This window comes from Caloenas nicobarica, chromosome 9, assembly GCF_036013445.1.
Source record: "Caloenas nicobarica isolate bCalNic1 chromosome 9, bCalNic1.hap1, whole genome shotgun sequence".
Lineage (NCBI taxonomy): Eukaryota > Metazoa > Chordata > Aves > Columbiformes > Columbidae > Caloenas > Caloenas nicobarica.
This window is the reverse complement of record NC_088253.1, coordinates 17,770,047-17,785,754: the sequence shown is the minus strand read 5'-3', so window position 1 is coordinate 17,785,754 and position 15,708 is coordinate 17,770,047. Positions and strand designations below refer to the sequence as shown.

Here is a 15,708-nt window from a genome sequence, read left to right as displayed (position 1 = left end):
CCATCACAGAGCCTGCTAGCGTGAAACAGGTAGATCTGAAAAAAAAACCCAAACAAAAAACACCCAAACAACCCAAAACCTGATCTGGTTGCTGGCACGGACATTTTTAAGCCCAGGGATAGGTGAGTGATCCAGGATCTTCAGAGAAAACAAAGCCTGGGGAGCAGAAAGCAAAGCCTCCCTCTCCGACAGTGATTTTGCGAGGCCTCGTGGCCACGTCCTGTGCGGGGAGAGGCAGCCTTGGCTCTGCGTGCGGGTTGCGATCCAAAGCTGACATGAAATGTGCTTTTGGCCGAGACGACCTGGCCCAGGGAGTACAACAGGGACGCCCTTAAATAGCAGCAGCCGAGCAGAAGGGGCAGCCAAGCAACCGCGAAGGATGAGCCACAGACAAGGGAATGTGGAAAAAACTTCCCAATGTGCCGGGATAATTAATTAAAGGTTTGGGTTTTTTTTTAACCACTCAAGTCCCCAGAAAATAGGATTGTCCCTCTTCATCTCTCTCCTGAGGTCTACTGGACACAGAGAAAAAGAGCAGTCCATAGTCAACGTGGGCAGCCTTGAACAGGCAACATCATAGGCACCGACTGAACCTTCTGCAGATCTGTCTATAGTTTGGACACCTGGGCTTGCAGCCAGCATCCCATCCTGAACCGGTTTTAGAGCTCTGAGTGTTTTTACAAGGAAAGAAGCCGCTGGCACCCAAGGTCCTGTGAAAAACAGGACAATGCCGACATCGCTTCACATTAGCCCCTGCAGCATCCTGCTGCTAAACAGAGTCCTAAATCCCCAAAGCAGAGTCCTAAGTCCCCAAAACATGAGCCAGAGCTGCAGCACTCACCGGAGGAGCTCAGCTGGCTGGTCCTGGCTGGGATGTGAAGTTCCACCGGGCCAGGTCGCACATCGGAGCCGTCAGAGGGACCGTGACCCTCTGTCTGTCCTGCCGGGGAAGACGCGATTTCAGCCAGCACTTCCAGGTCCTTCAGGATAACCTGTGGAGAGAGGGACGGCGTGGGGTGAGCAGGCACAGGGGTGGTGGCAGCTGGTAGGGTGACCTTTCCTTTCCAAACCCACGGCTGGAGAGGGCGAGATAGGAAGCAAACAGCAAATCTCAGCGCATCGAGAAAGGCGTAGGGAAAAGAGCCAGACAGAACCTCTAGGGTTCCAAGGGTTCTTGGAACCTCTAGGGTTCCAAGTGGAAGTTTCAAGTGATTACAGAGGGGATGGGGCAGGAAAGAGAAAAGGGGAGGGAAAAGAAAAAAAAAGTTTCTGCTCTGGGAGTCCCAAGGGAACATTTGAAATTAAATCTAATTTATGCAACCAGGAGCAGGGTTTGCTTCTCTCTCTTCCCACTTTGGGGAGGCCTGGGCTTTACTTCCACACTCCCCTTCACAACCGCAGATTTGGGACAATCCCAGCAGGAGGACAGGGATGCTCTAGGGGGCAAACATCTCTCTGCCCCCAACCCGGGTCAGCTGCCTACACTCAGGACAACGAGGCAGAGCTGCCATTCGGATTTCATAGCTCTTTCCTTCCAGAAGTCACCAAATTAGTCTAAATATAGCATTTCTGGAGAAGTTGTTACAGGGTGGGTGGGTTTTTTTCGTCTTCAACCCTTCTCATGTCTCAGGCTATTTTGGGCCCTGCTTCATTCAAATGTCCTTGGGTCTAGATGTTTCATCAGCCATCCCTGATGCTCAGAGTGTAGCAGGGCTGTGCAGAGCAGAAAGGCTGCCAAAAAGGGCCGATTGCCATGTCTGACCAGTCAGCATCCAGCACAGCACATCCCCGACCACCCCTCACCCAGCAGCACAGTGTTCCAGGCTTTCCATGTATTCTCACATGGCATCTTCCTGAGGAGCTGCAGTTACAAGGGAGTTTAAGCTCCAGAGTTGTGCAAAAAAACCCTTACACCCTGAACAAAAAAGCCAATTACTCTTTTTTTGATAGTGCGGAACTTGAAAATATGACCTCTAAAGATCAGAGATACAGGAGCCCCTGGGTTTTGCTGTTGCACAGATATCTTAAGCTGTGGAGGTTTTCTGGTTGTTGTTGGTTTGGTTTTATTTTTATTTTTTGGGGGGGGGGGGGGGGTTTGTTTGGTTGGTTTTGGTTTTTTTTGTGTGTATGTGGTTATATCTGGTGTTGGGTTTTTTTTGTGTGGGGGGGTGTTTGTTTGTTTGTTTTAAATTAGGGCTGATTTTCAAGCCCCTGGCAGTACTTGAGCAGGCAGCGAGGTGCCCAGGCTTAGGTGCAGCGCTGGCTGTGGGGAAGCAGCCTTTTGTGGGCACCACGAAGCTCCGGCACGCCGGGGAAGACCCTCTGCTTATAAACATGATTAAGTCCCAGTTTGCAGCTCCCCAGGGGAGGAAAAAAAATAAGACAACAACAACAGCAATTCGTACTGCTGTCCCTGAAGAATATGGCACCTCTGTGATGCTGTCAAGGATGGGACCTGGTTGCCAGCACAGGAGGTCACTGCCATCGCCAGCCTCCATCCTCTGCCAGGGAAGGGTCTGTGGTCCCTGGCAGAGGAAAGACCTTGGTCCTCTCTCTCCAACCGGCTTTCAAGCATTGGTGGCTCAGATAAAGCGATGCTGACAGCGTTTTGTTTCAAGCAGAGGATGCTCCTGAGCTGAGCTCATGATCCCTGGTCTCCTGAAGGCCCATGTGGATTCTCTGGTGGTTAATCACATGGCTCAGCTGAACTTTCAGCCTTTGAGCGGGGAAAGGCAGTAATTTGGGTCTCAAACTCTCACAGCTGGGAAAATAACACCCGTAGATGTTTCTAAGTCTCATTGTCTTTGGCTAAAACTGGCAAATGAGACTCAGGACTTGGCTACCAGGGCCAGCAAGCGGGTGAGAGCTGGGACTCATGTTCATGCTACTGATTTTGCCAAAGCCAACACAACCAGGATGACGTATCCTACCATACCAAGGACATAACAACACATGGCTGATGTACAGCATGAACCAGCCACCCCTGATTGGCACCACTGCTGCCCTGATGCCCCTTCCCAGCCCTCCCATCTGGCTGAGGGCTTGGGCTGTTGTCCAGCACAGACTTCACCAGCAGCTCCCACAGCATCGGGAAACAGGACTGAGACCCTAGGCTCGGCAGAAATCACTCCTGCTGCCTCCCAAATCATTTAGAGCCATGCTTATCCCGTGAGGTTGAATTCTTGATCCAATCTTCCAGAGCCATGTGCCAAGCCCCATCTCTGAGATGCTGCTTGGGCTCGGGATGCACCGGCAGCAAGGGCATGGCTGTACCTCTTGAGCTTTGCAGAGGTTAAGGGGTGTCCCCACAAGCCAACTGCGTAAGTCACAGGCAGGAGGTGGAAAAAAAACCAGCACAGGCTGGATTTTACAACTGGAAAACTTAGAGGAAATAAGAAGCAGGAGGGATAGGTGCACGAGCATCTGGAGGAAGAGGAGGAGCAGGCGGCCGTAAAGACCCGGAGTTTTCCAGCCGTGGGAAAGAGGCAGAGAGCTCCAGCTCCTGCTGCTTCTTCCCTGCACGCTCCGGAGCGGGTTCCCAGCTGGGGACAGAGGAGAGCCAGGAGCGCTTGGTATGCACCGCACATCCCTGCGCAAAGCAAAGCTGGAGCCGGTGGCTGGCTTTGTGCGAGCGAGGAGGCTGTAAGAAAGCAATATCCTGCCATTGCCATGGCAACAAGCCGGCTGCGCCAGGAGCCAGCGGGTCCCATCCGTCAGGAGCTGAGCGGCCGTCGGACCCGATCCCGATGGCCAGCCCAGAGGAGCAGCCAACCAAGGATGTTTTCCCAGCCCGGGAGGGATTTCCATGAAGGTTTCTGAGCGGTGGTGAGATGTAGGGCAGTCTGCTCCTGCTCCGGGCAAGCGTGGGGCCGGTTAGCATGAGCTGGAAGGAGCAGGGAAAGCAGCATCGTGATGGAAGTGGGGAGACCTGACTGATGTCGCACGGGGATGAAGAGCAGCATGGAGAGGGAAGAGCTTTTTGCACAGCCGGGGAAAAAGGAGTAGGTTGTCAGACAGTTATAAATGAGCTGTTATAAACAAGCAGCTATTTCTCCTCCCTGGGAATAGGCAAGATTTCTTCCTGTATTGCCCCCAGAGCACAGATTTTTGAGGGCATGCAGAACTGTTGGTCTCTCTGGCTTCTCCAGATTTAGGTCAGGTTAATTTGCCACTTGTTCTGGTTGAATGGAGCCAAGACCAGCTCTGTCGGCGGCGGCAACACAGAGGAAGAGCAGGAGAAAAGCAGCCCCCGAATGGCACATGGTGGATGGATACACCTCCCATATGCAAAGCATCACCTTGATGCTCCCAGGGAGGACTTTCCCTCTGGCCAAAACACTGGGCTGGCCCTGGCACATTGCAGAGGAAAGGGAGGTGACCTCAAATCCTGGGGAGCGAGACTCAACACCCTGCAGTACACACTGCCTACCAGGGCAGGTGGCAGCAGCAGCTCCTGGGGCGCACACAATGGCAAGGACAGGGACTGAGCTCCTGAAGATGCTGTCCTTGCTGGTATTTATGGAAAAATTAAAAAAATTATCAAAAAAAGGGAAAAGATTAAAAGGCCTGTGTGCAGCAGGGAGGTGCTCAGAGGTGGCCTTGGGTGTCCCAGGGCAATGAAATGGGGCACAGGACACCAGGACGAGGTTATTCTTGCCAAGGAGAAGACGGGAATCCAGCTAAAGAAAGATGCCATCAAGAAGGAGAACAGGAAGGTTAAGGACTGCAAAGCACTTCTTCAAAGGAGACCAAGATCAGAGTGGCTGTGGAAAACCCCACGGCATTACCGGCAAGGTAGCGGGCTGAGGAGTGATTCGGTGGGGACCAGGAAAACCGAGGATGCTGCTGGTGTTTCCTCCTGCTCCAGCGCAGCTCCTTGCTGCTGCAGCAGGCACCGAGGCTTCCCCAGAGGCCTTGGTTTATTTTATTTTTTTTTCTCCCTCCAAACCTTTTAGCCGTAGCCAGGGGAGGGGAGGTGAGCACAGGCTGGCAGTCCCGGAGCCAAGAGCGGCCAGCAGCGAGGCTGGCTGAGCCCCAGACACACACGGTGTGAAAAGCAAACTTGCATCCCCCCCGCCTCCACTGGCTTTAAAGACAGCAAAAGAAATGAAAAACCACCATTAGTCTTCCCACACCAATTTAAACAGATCTCTTTTCAGGTCCCCGGCACAGCAACTTTTATCCCATGGTCTTGCCAAGACCTGTTTTTTTTTTTTTCACCCTGTTACAGCCGCTGGATTTCAGCCTGTGGCCAGGAGGGGATGGGGAGCAGAGAGGCGGCAGCGAGGCTGGGGGTCTCTCTTCTCCTCCCCACCGTAAATCCTGCCAGGTTCTGCTAACACACGCTCACAGCATCAGCAAATGCGGTGGGGGGGGTCACTTGGTATTATGGCCATAACCACCCAAAACCAAGCTGCAACCTGAAAAATCCCTATCTCCTCTCCTGTAAATCCCCTATTTTTTCCCTGCTGTGGGTGTGTGAGGGCAGGACCTGCAGCATCCTCAGTGGCAGGAGCACGAGCACTGTCACAGCTCAGAGCACCTCTAAAAAAAGTGTTTAATTAGCACATGGGCAGCTTAACATGCATGTTACCTGATACCACTCACAGGATGGGATGCCAATGAACTATTTCTTCACGCACCAGGGGGAAGGAGGCAGGACAGGACCAGCCAGAGGGACAGGCCTGAAGAAAGCCAGAGCTGCCCCGGAGCATCCCCGCAGGTCACGCTGTGGCGGGTCAAATACCTGCAACCCCTTCAAATTCAGCACCCAGAGTCCCAGCACTTATGACAGGTGAAGGGTTTGCTTTTATTTGCTGCCCTGTCTCCCATCCAGCACCTCCCTCTGCACCCCAAGGAGCCAGGCAATCGCAACCCACCTGAGCCAGGTCTCTGGGACAGCGATTGCCTGCGGCAGGCAGGTTTCCTGTGGTTTTGGTTTGCTCCACGATGTCACCCGGGAATGCTACAGGCATCACCTTGAGCCCAAACTGCCAATTTACCACTAGTTGTTCCGTATAAGTATAAACTGTATATGCATACATACACGCTAGCCTTGCAATTACAGTCTGGAACTGGTGCTGAGCCAAGAAGCTCCCTGTGGATCGTGCTCCCCTCAAGGAACTTCCTATTCCTGCACGGTGCAACACACAAATTATCCTTCAACCCAGTACCCTTGCAATGCCTCAAGCCCTCAGAGAAAGCATCACCCCACCCTGCCTTCAGACTTCTGCTTAGGGGCTGTTTCCACATACAGCAAGCTGGGCTGACCACATTTTCCACCATCCAACTGAAATTATATACCTCTCTCTATACCCCATCATTTCAGTCCTGAGCTCATCCTCAGCTTAACTTCCCTCTTGAAAATGTGTAGCCTCTCTGCTTCAGTATTGTGTAGCTTTGAGTCTCTCTCTGGAGAAGCTTTAACAACAAAACAATGAAAATAAAAGCCAAGCACATGTACATTAGAGTTCTCCTCTTCGCGGTCTTTAGTTTACACCCTCTGCTTTGCACGGGGTCACAATATTTCGGCTGTGGTGAATTAAATGCCAGAGTACAATGGCTCTAAAACCAACAGAGCAAAGCTCTAAACCAAACCACACTAAAGCAGATATTCGCTTTGGCACAAGTTTTTGTCAGCTTCATTGTACTCGGAATTGGGCGTGATGGGAGAAGTTCGCCAGGATTTAGCGGGACAGCACAGCTCAGAGAGCAAGACAGAGACCTGGGCTTCAAAACCCTGCGGTGCTGCAGCAGGACACACGGGAGAGGTGTACGACTTCACAGCAAAGGAGAGAGATGAATACCAGTATACCTGGGGTTCATAGAATCACAGAACAGAAATTGCTTACAACCCCGTCTCTCCTGGCTCCTTTTGTGAGTTCTTTTTCTTTTTTTTTTTCCTTCCTTCCCTGCCCCGCTCTTTTCCCCCCATAGAATCACAGAATGGTTTGTGTTGGAAGGGACCTTCAAAGCTCCCCCAGTGCCAGCCCTGCCATGAGCAGGGACATCTGCACCAGCTCAGGTTGCTCAGAGCCCCGTCCAGCCTGGCCTGGGATGTCTCCAGGGATGGTTCATCCACCACCTCGCTGGGCAACCTGGGACAGTGTTTCACCACCCTCACTGTACAAAATTTCTTCCTCATGTCTGGCCTGAATCTCCCCTCCTTTAGTTTAAAACCATCACCCCTTGTTCTATCGCAACAGGCCCTGCTAAAAAGTCTCTCCCCATCTTTCTTACAGGCCCCTATTAAGCACCGAAAGGCCGCAATAAGGTCTCTGCAATAAAGTTCTTCTTCTTCTAGTCTAATACTGGAAACCCAACAGAGGGGCAAAATGTTTCAGCTTGCCATGGAGAAATTGGCTTGATGGTCACACAGACGTTCAAAGTCCATCACGACCTCCACAGGCAGCGGTAGCCCAGGCTTAGCTAAAGTCTCTCTAGGAAAGGGCACCAGCTCCTGTCCAGTGCCAGGAATAGATTTCTGCAGGATGCTCTAGAGATACAGCTGCAACAGCAAGCTATGAAATCATTTGGATCTTCTTGCTGTATTCGAAGCCTTGCCTGGGCACTGCATAAACACAGGTAGGTTTTCACTTTAGCAGAGTTTGAGAGGAAGCCGAAGTCTACCCTCCTTCACATCCAGCTCCACCTCATGCGTCATTCCTGCATGAGTCAGATAAAAGTCCCAGCACAACTTCCAACCTCCAGCAAGATTGAGAGCAGCAGATAAGCAAACAGGAATATGTTCAGCTGTAAAGAAACAACCCGGTTTTGGAGCCAGAGGAAGGAAAAACAAAGAAAGAAAACCAGCAGCGTTGCTGTGTCATGGTTTTCTCAGCAATACCCTCACTGCCTGTTGTGTCCACCTGAACTCAGCACCTGGGTCGAGCTGGGAAGGACTGAACAGTTACTTCAGAAGCTGCCGTTGCACCAGGAGGTTGCCCAGGGAGATAACCCGAAGAAGAACAGGTCTGCTTTTCAGCAGTGCCTACCAGCAGTGGTGCTTTTAACCTGTGGGGGGAAAGGGACAACCCACTGCTCCCAAAAAAAAGCATTTGGGCTTTGACTTTTCACCTTTTCTAACATCAGTTCTTCACCCAGGTGTCAGGGCTGCAAGACTCGCTGCGATGAAAGGAGCAGCTTGGGCAGAAAAACCCCCACTCCCAGTGGGGTCCTGTTAGTCTTGCAGCTGTGAGGAAGTTTTTAAGCACATCAAAATTTAACCAGGGCTTTTAAAGATTGTCTTCAAAACCAGGTCTCGAATGCAGGCTGGAGCATCTCCCCGCTGGGGAATCACGGGAACTGGCGCGAGGTGATGCAGTGCAGCATCTGACAGCCAGGAATCCTTGTATCCTGACTTGTCTACATATCAAAGGGAACTGCTTGCTTCAGCTTTGCTCCAACTTCTCCGGGCTGCCTTTGTGAATCTTAACTAGGTCTCTTGTCCGTTTCTTTCTTGGCGCCTGAGAACTGGGTAGGAAGGGTAACAGGAGAGAAAGCAGAGATGACTCAGGACACCGCGGATGTACCATGAGATACTGGCCCCTGTTCAGCATGGTGGAGGTGGTGCAACACCTTGTGCTACTTGAACGATAAAAACAGGTGTGACAACTGAAAGGGCACAAATCCAGCTCCATCCAGTGCGAGTCTCTCCTTGCTTTGGGCTTGATTATTTATGGCAAGCGCACAAAGAGACCTGGAGCAGCTCAGCGAGACCAGACCTTAAAAATAAGGTGCCTGAGCACAGTCTTTCAGTCAGGTGCAAAGCCCTGACTAGCACTGACCCTCCAAAGCTAGATTCTCCTTCGGTGAGACAAGATAGCGAGAAGTGACAGCTTCAGGGTGCACCAGGAGAGCATCTAAATTGTGTTTGGGGCCAGGGGCTCTGCAAAAGGATGTTCAGCCTTGCTGGGAAGAAAGATGGTATCGGCACTGCTGCCCAGCCAGGCTCCCTCGAGGAGGGCAGTATCGCAGGATGAAGACAGCAAAAAAGATACCCTGAAGATGCGTGTACACCTTGTGCTACATGATACAACATGCGGAGACTTACCTGGAAAGGGGATGGAGGTTCTTCCCCATAAGAGAACTGATGGGTTAAGCTCACATAGGACCCCACACTAACCCAGAGCCCCCCAGCCCATTAGCCAAGAGCTTCTGGGGATCCTCATCCGCTCCAGGACAACGTGAATGTGCAGAAAATACTGTACTGACCAGGGAGTAATGGCTGAGAGACCACCCTGCATCCCCTTTTCTAATAGGCACTGACACTGCAGGTTTGCTAGCTCAGTCTGTCCTCATCGTTCCCAAAAACGCCCATGACTATTTCCGTCATTTCTATTTCCTCTGCAGAGAGCAGCAAATCTGGTTGGGAGCCAGCTGAGCGATGGTGTTTAATGGATTGACTCGTCTATGGATTTCCTTAAACCCCCCTCCCCTCCAAACATTTAAATAAATAGAAGACAGGATTAAATAAATCAGCTTAAAATTACTTTTGAGCCATTCCCAGTTATGTCACATGGAGGAAATGCATCACCAGGGTCCTTTCTTCACTGCTTTTTTCAAATATTAATAAGCAGTGTAATTGCAACATGACTCACAGCAATCTCCTGCCAAGCTGAAGAGACTATCTGCAAGATGCAGGCTTTCTAGAGCATTGCAAAGGCAGATGTGTGCTTGGGGACTCTTTTGGAAAGGTTTGCATCGTAAGCAGCAGGGTATGGAAAACAGCCAGGCAGTCGCTTGCCTTTGCAAGTGCAAGTCATTCCCTCACTTGCTTACTCCCTCCCCTCCTCTCTCAACAACCCCCTCGCACATGGGATTTATTGCAGGGTTGGGGTTTGATGCCCTAAGCATGTAAGGCAGAGCGGAGAGCGTGTGATATTTATTCCACGAGGAAGGTCTGGCCCAAAAACCCAGCCGGGATCATTGGCAGCTCAGGGCATGAGGTGTTCGGCTGACGGCAGAAGCGCTGCCGGTGCCCGGGCCAGCTGCGTGCCGGAGCTGCCAGCCTCCCACCCAGGCACTAGAAATGCCCCAAGGTGTAACGGAGAGGGGGCGAAGACAACAAAGATGCCAAAATTCAGATGACTGGAAGGAAAACAGAAGGGTGAGGAAGAAAGACAAGGAAATTGGAAAATGGCGCAGCACCTCAGGAAGGGAGCAGTCTGGGAGATGAAGAGCACCGTGGTGGGGCAAGGCACAGGCAGGAGAGCGAAGGCAGAGCTGGCTCACTCATAGAATCGCAGAATGGTTTGAGTTGGAAGGCACCTTCAAAGCTCATCCAGTGCCACCCCTGCCATGAGCAGGGACATCTTCACCAGCTCAGGTTGCTCAGAGCCCCGTCCAGCCTGGCCTGGGATGTCTCCAGGGATGGTTCATCCACCACCTTGCTGGGCAACCTGGGCCAGTGTTTCACCACTCTCACTGTACAAAATTTCTTCCTCATGTCCAGCCTGAATATCCCCTCTTTTAGTTTAAAACCATCACCCCTTGTCCTGTTGCAACAGGCCCTGCTAAAAAGTCTCTCCCCATCCTTTTTATCAGCCCCTTTTAAGTATGGAAAGGCCGCAATAAGGTCTCCCTGGAGCCTTCTCTTCTCCAGGCTGAACGCCCCAACTTTCTCAGCCTGTCCTCCCAGCAGAGCTGTTCCAGCCTCGGATCATTTCTGTGGCTCCTCTGGCCCCTCTCCAACAGGTCCATGTGCGTCCTGTGCTGAGGACTCCAGAGCTGGACCAGCACTGCAGGGGGGTCTCACCAGAGCAGAGCAGAGCGCGCCTTGCTGCCTGATTTTCTTTGCTCGCTTCCAAGTAGAGCGATTCCCAGACAACCTGATGCCCCTGGGCATCTCCTGCAGCCCCATCAGGCAAGGCTGATGCTGCCCTGCTATCACTGGGCGCTGCTTAACCATCCCATGACTTGGATTTTGCAGCACTGGCCAGAGTATGATCCTCTCGCATCTCTACAGAGCTGTCACAAGGCACTCAAATTCCCCAAGGACCTGTCTATGACCCAGCCCCATGGGGAAGATACCAGCTCTGGGACCTGAAGCCCCAGGCGTCTTCCCAGGTAGGCAAAAAGGATTTTTAGGAGTTGGCTTGGAGAGATCAGCTCTCAGAAAAGGAGAGGAAGGTTTATACAAACAGAGGATCCCAAACACACCAGCCTGAGACAGCCAGGCTCCAGCTAGGCAGTTACCTGCAGGCTCTGCGTTGGGTCTTCTTTAGTTTAGCCAACATGGTTAAACCCCCAAGTGCCAGCACTGGCCAAGCCTCACAAAATCGCTTGGTTCAAACAAAACAAAAAATCCAAAGCCCAGCTGGATGTGGAGACAGTAAGCTTTCAGAAGGACTTCTGCAGCAGCTGCAGCACTCACCTCATCCGACTCGTCTGAGAGGGTCCGGAGCAAGATAGGGAAGAGGCTGTCAGTGTGTCGGAACATCTAGAACCAGAAAGACAGAGGGCATCAGTCCTACAGGCCTGCTTATCCTCCATCACGGGACCTCTCGCCTCAGAGGAGGCTGCCGAGAGCTTCACCAGCATTTTCCACCTAAGCTGGGTACCCAGCAGCCAAAGCCTTCTCAGAAAAGGCAGGTGGGCCCTTGGTTGCAACGCTGCCAAGATAATTGCAGCCAATTCAATGGCACGAAGCAGAGTGGGAGCAGACAAGCGCAGTCCCATGGACCAAGCAGCAGGCTTGTATGCAGAGTCCCTGACCTACCTTACGAGGAGTCTTGATGTACAAGTGGTAGAGCCATTTCAGGACTGCAATTCTGGTCATCATCCCAATGGACGTGTCATGAAGGTGGCAGTCCAGCACCTGAACTATTCCATCCAGGTTCAGGGTCACCTGGATCCTCTCAGAGCTGCATGGAAAAGAGAGAGGCTGGTTCAGCGCTGGATGCCTAACACACTCCTCCCATGGTGGCCAGGTCTACAACATACCAGAGGCTGCATCCAACATTTCAGCTCAAACCCTAAGAAACCTCGACTGTCCTCTTGGTCTGCTCCTGCCCCACTCAGCCCAGCCACCCCCATTTCTTATTCTGTGCATCCAGATCTGCCCATGGCAAACCCAAGAACTGTGCTGATGTCTTCAAGAGTTATGACAGCTGGGAAGCAAGCTCTGGGCTCGCAGGCTGTGAGGTCACGGCTGGGCATGGCCAGGTTTGCCCATGTGGCATGGGTAGCTTCTGAGTGGCATCACAAGCTGGGGAAGCACAGCAGCACACCAAAAACTTGCTCTGGAATCAAGAGAAATCTTCCAGATTTCAAGGTTTACCACTTTCCCAAAACAGCTTGTACCCGTACATGAAAAGACTCTGTGCTACATTAATCCAGTACTGTGGCTGTGTTAAGAAACCGGTCCATATTGCAGTCATGAGGTTTTGGGGTTTGAAGACTAAAGACCCATAAAACACACTCAGAATCCAACTCAAGTTTGATCAGCTCAACGAACTCCAGAGAACGTCAACTCACATGTCCTCAAACTCCACTTGTTGATGCTCCTTAGCCAGGCGAGGACATCCAGTCTCTGCTAATCCCAGCAGACTCATGCTGAGGATGCCCTGGCTGGCAGGTTTTTGGGATGCAGCTCTCTGCAACAAGGCTGCCTTGAAAATGTCATCTTGTTTCCCAAGAGATGAAGACAACTCTTGGTCATCAACCAGGGATGAACAAGTCCCTTAGTTCAGCAAGATGTTGCCTCTTCCATAACACCAACAGCCTGCAGATCATCAGCTCTTACTTGGGTGAAAAACTCCCTACTTCTCCAAATAGTTGGGACCTGCATTTAGCACAGACAGGAGACCCCAAAGCAGAAGAAGTCACGTAGCGGCATTTTCTGCCTTGTTTGTGATCCCAAAGTCTACCTGATGGTTTCCCACCTCCTCAATAGCAATGAGGTGGGAAGGTGACAGGTGATTACCTGTCACAGGAGATCAGGTTAAGGAGAGACGCTTGGACTTGAGACGGTTGAAGCAGACCTCCAAGAGGTAGCTGCACTGAAGAGCTAAGTCACTCCTGTCCTACCCAAGCTACTGAATTATTCAAGGCTGGACCAGACTCCTGCCAATTTTCCTAGCACACGTGCCCAGAGCTGCTCTGCACCTCGTTTGATAAGAACTCCTAAGGGGCAGATTTCTCATGGTATAATTTGCAAGTAGAGTTGCAGCTTAATAGGATTTGATCTTCCCCAGGACACACATTGTAAGGGCGAGACGAGGAGGCTGCAGCCTCTCACAGATATCTGACGGCTTGATCCGCCTCACGTAACAGATGCCGGGGGCTACAAATTGCATTTTGGGTTGGATTAAGTTTCGCTTTGTTCTTGCAAACAACTGCTGAGGGCCAAACACTCAGAAGTGCAGAACCGAGGGGAAGGAGGGACCCAGAGCACAGGGAGTTTGGGAGAGGGGATGTCCAAGGGAGCAGCGTCCCAGGCCATTCAAGCTACGCTGAACCAGCCCCATATCTGGTTTTCCTGCAAAAGCAGCTCCCGCTGCAGTGGCACAGCCTGTCATGCACCCAGCACAGGGCTCCCAATGGAGGAGGAGCACAAATCCTTGACCCAATTACACCTCCATGCTGAAACACACATCACCTGTGCAGGATGGGGGAAAAAACACCTTAGGGTAATGCATGTTTTCAGAGGGAAGCAGCCACCAGGACGGCACAGAGAAGTGGCAGGTGAAGCCAGCCGGTTTGGAGGTGGCCTCAACAATGTCACATCCAGCAGCTCCACGCCGCTGTGAGGCAGGCGGGAGGACGCAGGGCGGCATCGTTTGCCATGGCACGGTTAGCGGAGGATGCTGGACTTCTGCCAGCACAGCAACAAGCCCTTTCCAGCCCAGTTTACGCCAACATTGCTTGTGAAAACTCCTTCCTCAGTCATGCAACACCTGGGTGGCTCAACCCAAAATCCACCTGCGCTGAGCCCAGGATGTGGCTGGGCAGCACCGGGCTCACCTGGAGCCAACCAGCCCCCAGCCATGACATGTCCCACCGCCCCACCGGGCTCAGCTCCTGCTGACGGCGCTGGCAGCTGTGCAGAGCTCCTCGGCAGCTGTCCTCTCCCCGCATCTGCTGAGATAAACCTGTCAGGGAGGTTGCCAGAAGAGAAGCAGCTCATTTCACAGAATCACAGAACGGCTGGGGTTGGAAGGGACCTCTGGAGATCATCTGATCCAACCCACCTGCTAAAGCGGGGTCACACAGGATTGCGTCCAGGTGGGTTTTGAATGTCTCCAGAGAAGGGGACTCCACAACCTCTCTGGGCAGCCTGTTCCAGGGCTCTGGCACCCTCAGAGTAAAGAAGTTTTTCCTCATATTCAGATGGAACCTCCTGTGCTTCAGTCTGTGCCCATTGCCCCTCATCCTATCATTGGGCACCACTGAGAAGAGCCTGGTCCATCCTCTTGACACCCACCCTTGAGATATTTATCGGGATAAATAAGATCCCCTCAGCCTGCTCTTGTCCAGGCTGAACAGACCTGGCTCTCTCAGCCTTTCCTCATAAGAAAGATGCTCCAGACCACTCATCATTTACTCAGCACAAAACCTGGGCGCTACCCTGAAAGGCAAGAGGTCTGATGAACATGTGAAACTGGGGTAAAAATCTCCCACCAACCACGTTCCTCTGCCCCCGAGCTGGAGCGGCACCAGATTCCCGTGGGCAGCTTCCAGGGGGAAGGCAGCAGCTCTGACGCAGGCTCACAGCCCGCCCCGGCTCTCCTTAATCCCCAGGCAGGCCGGAGCGGGAGCAGCCGTGACGGAATCGCGTTAATGCGATCCTCCGGGCCTGCCACGCTGGCTCCCAGTGCCAGCATCTGCAGCGGGACAGATGTCAGATGCAATTGCTTCCATCTAACCCACTACCCTAGATTCTCCTCTGGAGGATGAACGTGGCCCTGGCGCCGCCTCTGTGGTTTGCCTGTGACAGCAAGAACATGCTTTTAGGGCAAACAGAGCAACAACAGGAGCTGTACCAGGCTCTCATCTCTGGATACTGGTACCCTTTGCTCAAGCTGAGCGGTGGGACAGGAGACCCACCCCCTAGCACGTCCCCCCACCTCAGAAAACATTCCCCAGCACAGGAACAGAGCTCACCTTCCCACTGCCTTCAACCCACAGCAATGTTTTTGACCCCATATGTCCCTTATCAACTCATTTTCTCAGTTCTCTCCTTTCTTCAAGGGCTTCTACCATCTCTCTCCTCCATGGTTGCCTTTTCTGTGCCAATGCCTGAACTGTCATCTCCCTCCTGGCCTCCTGCCCAGCCCAGCTGCTTTCCTGACCCCATTTTCAGACAAGGTTAAGGTCTAGGCCAGGCTCTAGCCTTTAAGCGGCCTTGCCAAGGGTAGAAATATCCAGGTTCTTTCATTGTGGTCCAAGTCACAAGGGCAGCTCCCATACGGGCTGGCAGCTGTGCTGCTCAACGGGCTCGAGCCAGCGGCCAGGAGGTAAATAGCTCCTCTCTGCTATCGGTCCCACAAGCTGTCGCTTTCTCCTCCTCCATTGCTTTCATTTCTGTGCTCTTGGCTTCCTTCTGCTCACTGCGGTTTTCCAAGCACTGGAAGTGCCCGCGGCGCCAGTGCAAGCTCATCTCCCAGGGCGGCGATGGGGCTGAGGACTAGGCAGAGGCATCCAGTCCCACGAGCTGTAGATCATTGTGAAAAAGGCTGGGGCAGCGTGCCTGAGGTTCTCCTCCAG

General features: G+C 52.5%; 1 protein-coding gene across 1 annotated transcript in view; it reads right to left on the bottom strand.

Moving 5' to 3' along the window:
• Positions 1-15,708, bottom strand: part of VAC14 (VAC14 component of PIKFYVE complex) — a 63,891-nt gene that overhangs the window by 31,518 nt on the left and 16,665 nt on the right. Inside the window, exons 11-13 of the mRNA XM_065640858.1 lie at positions 11,720-11,864; positions 11,375-11,440; positions 842-992 (exon numbers count right to left, since the gene is read on the bottom strand). Of these exons, the coding sequence (XP_065496930.1) occupies positions 842-992; positions 11,375-11,440; positions 11,720-11,864 (362 nt within the window). The remainder of the gene's footprint in view (positions 1-841; positions 993-11,374; positions 11,441-11,719; positions 11,865-15,708) is intronic.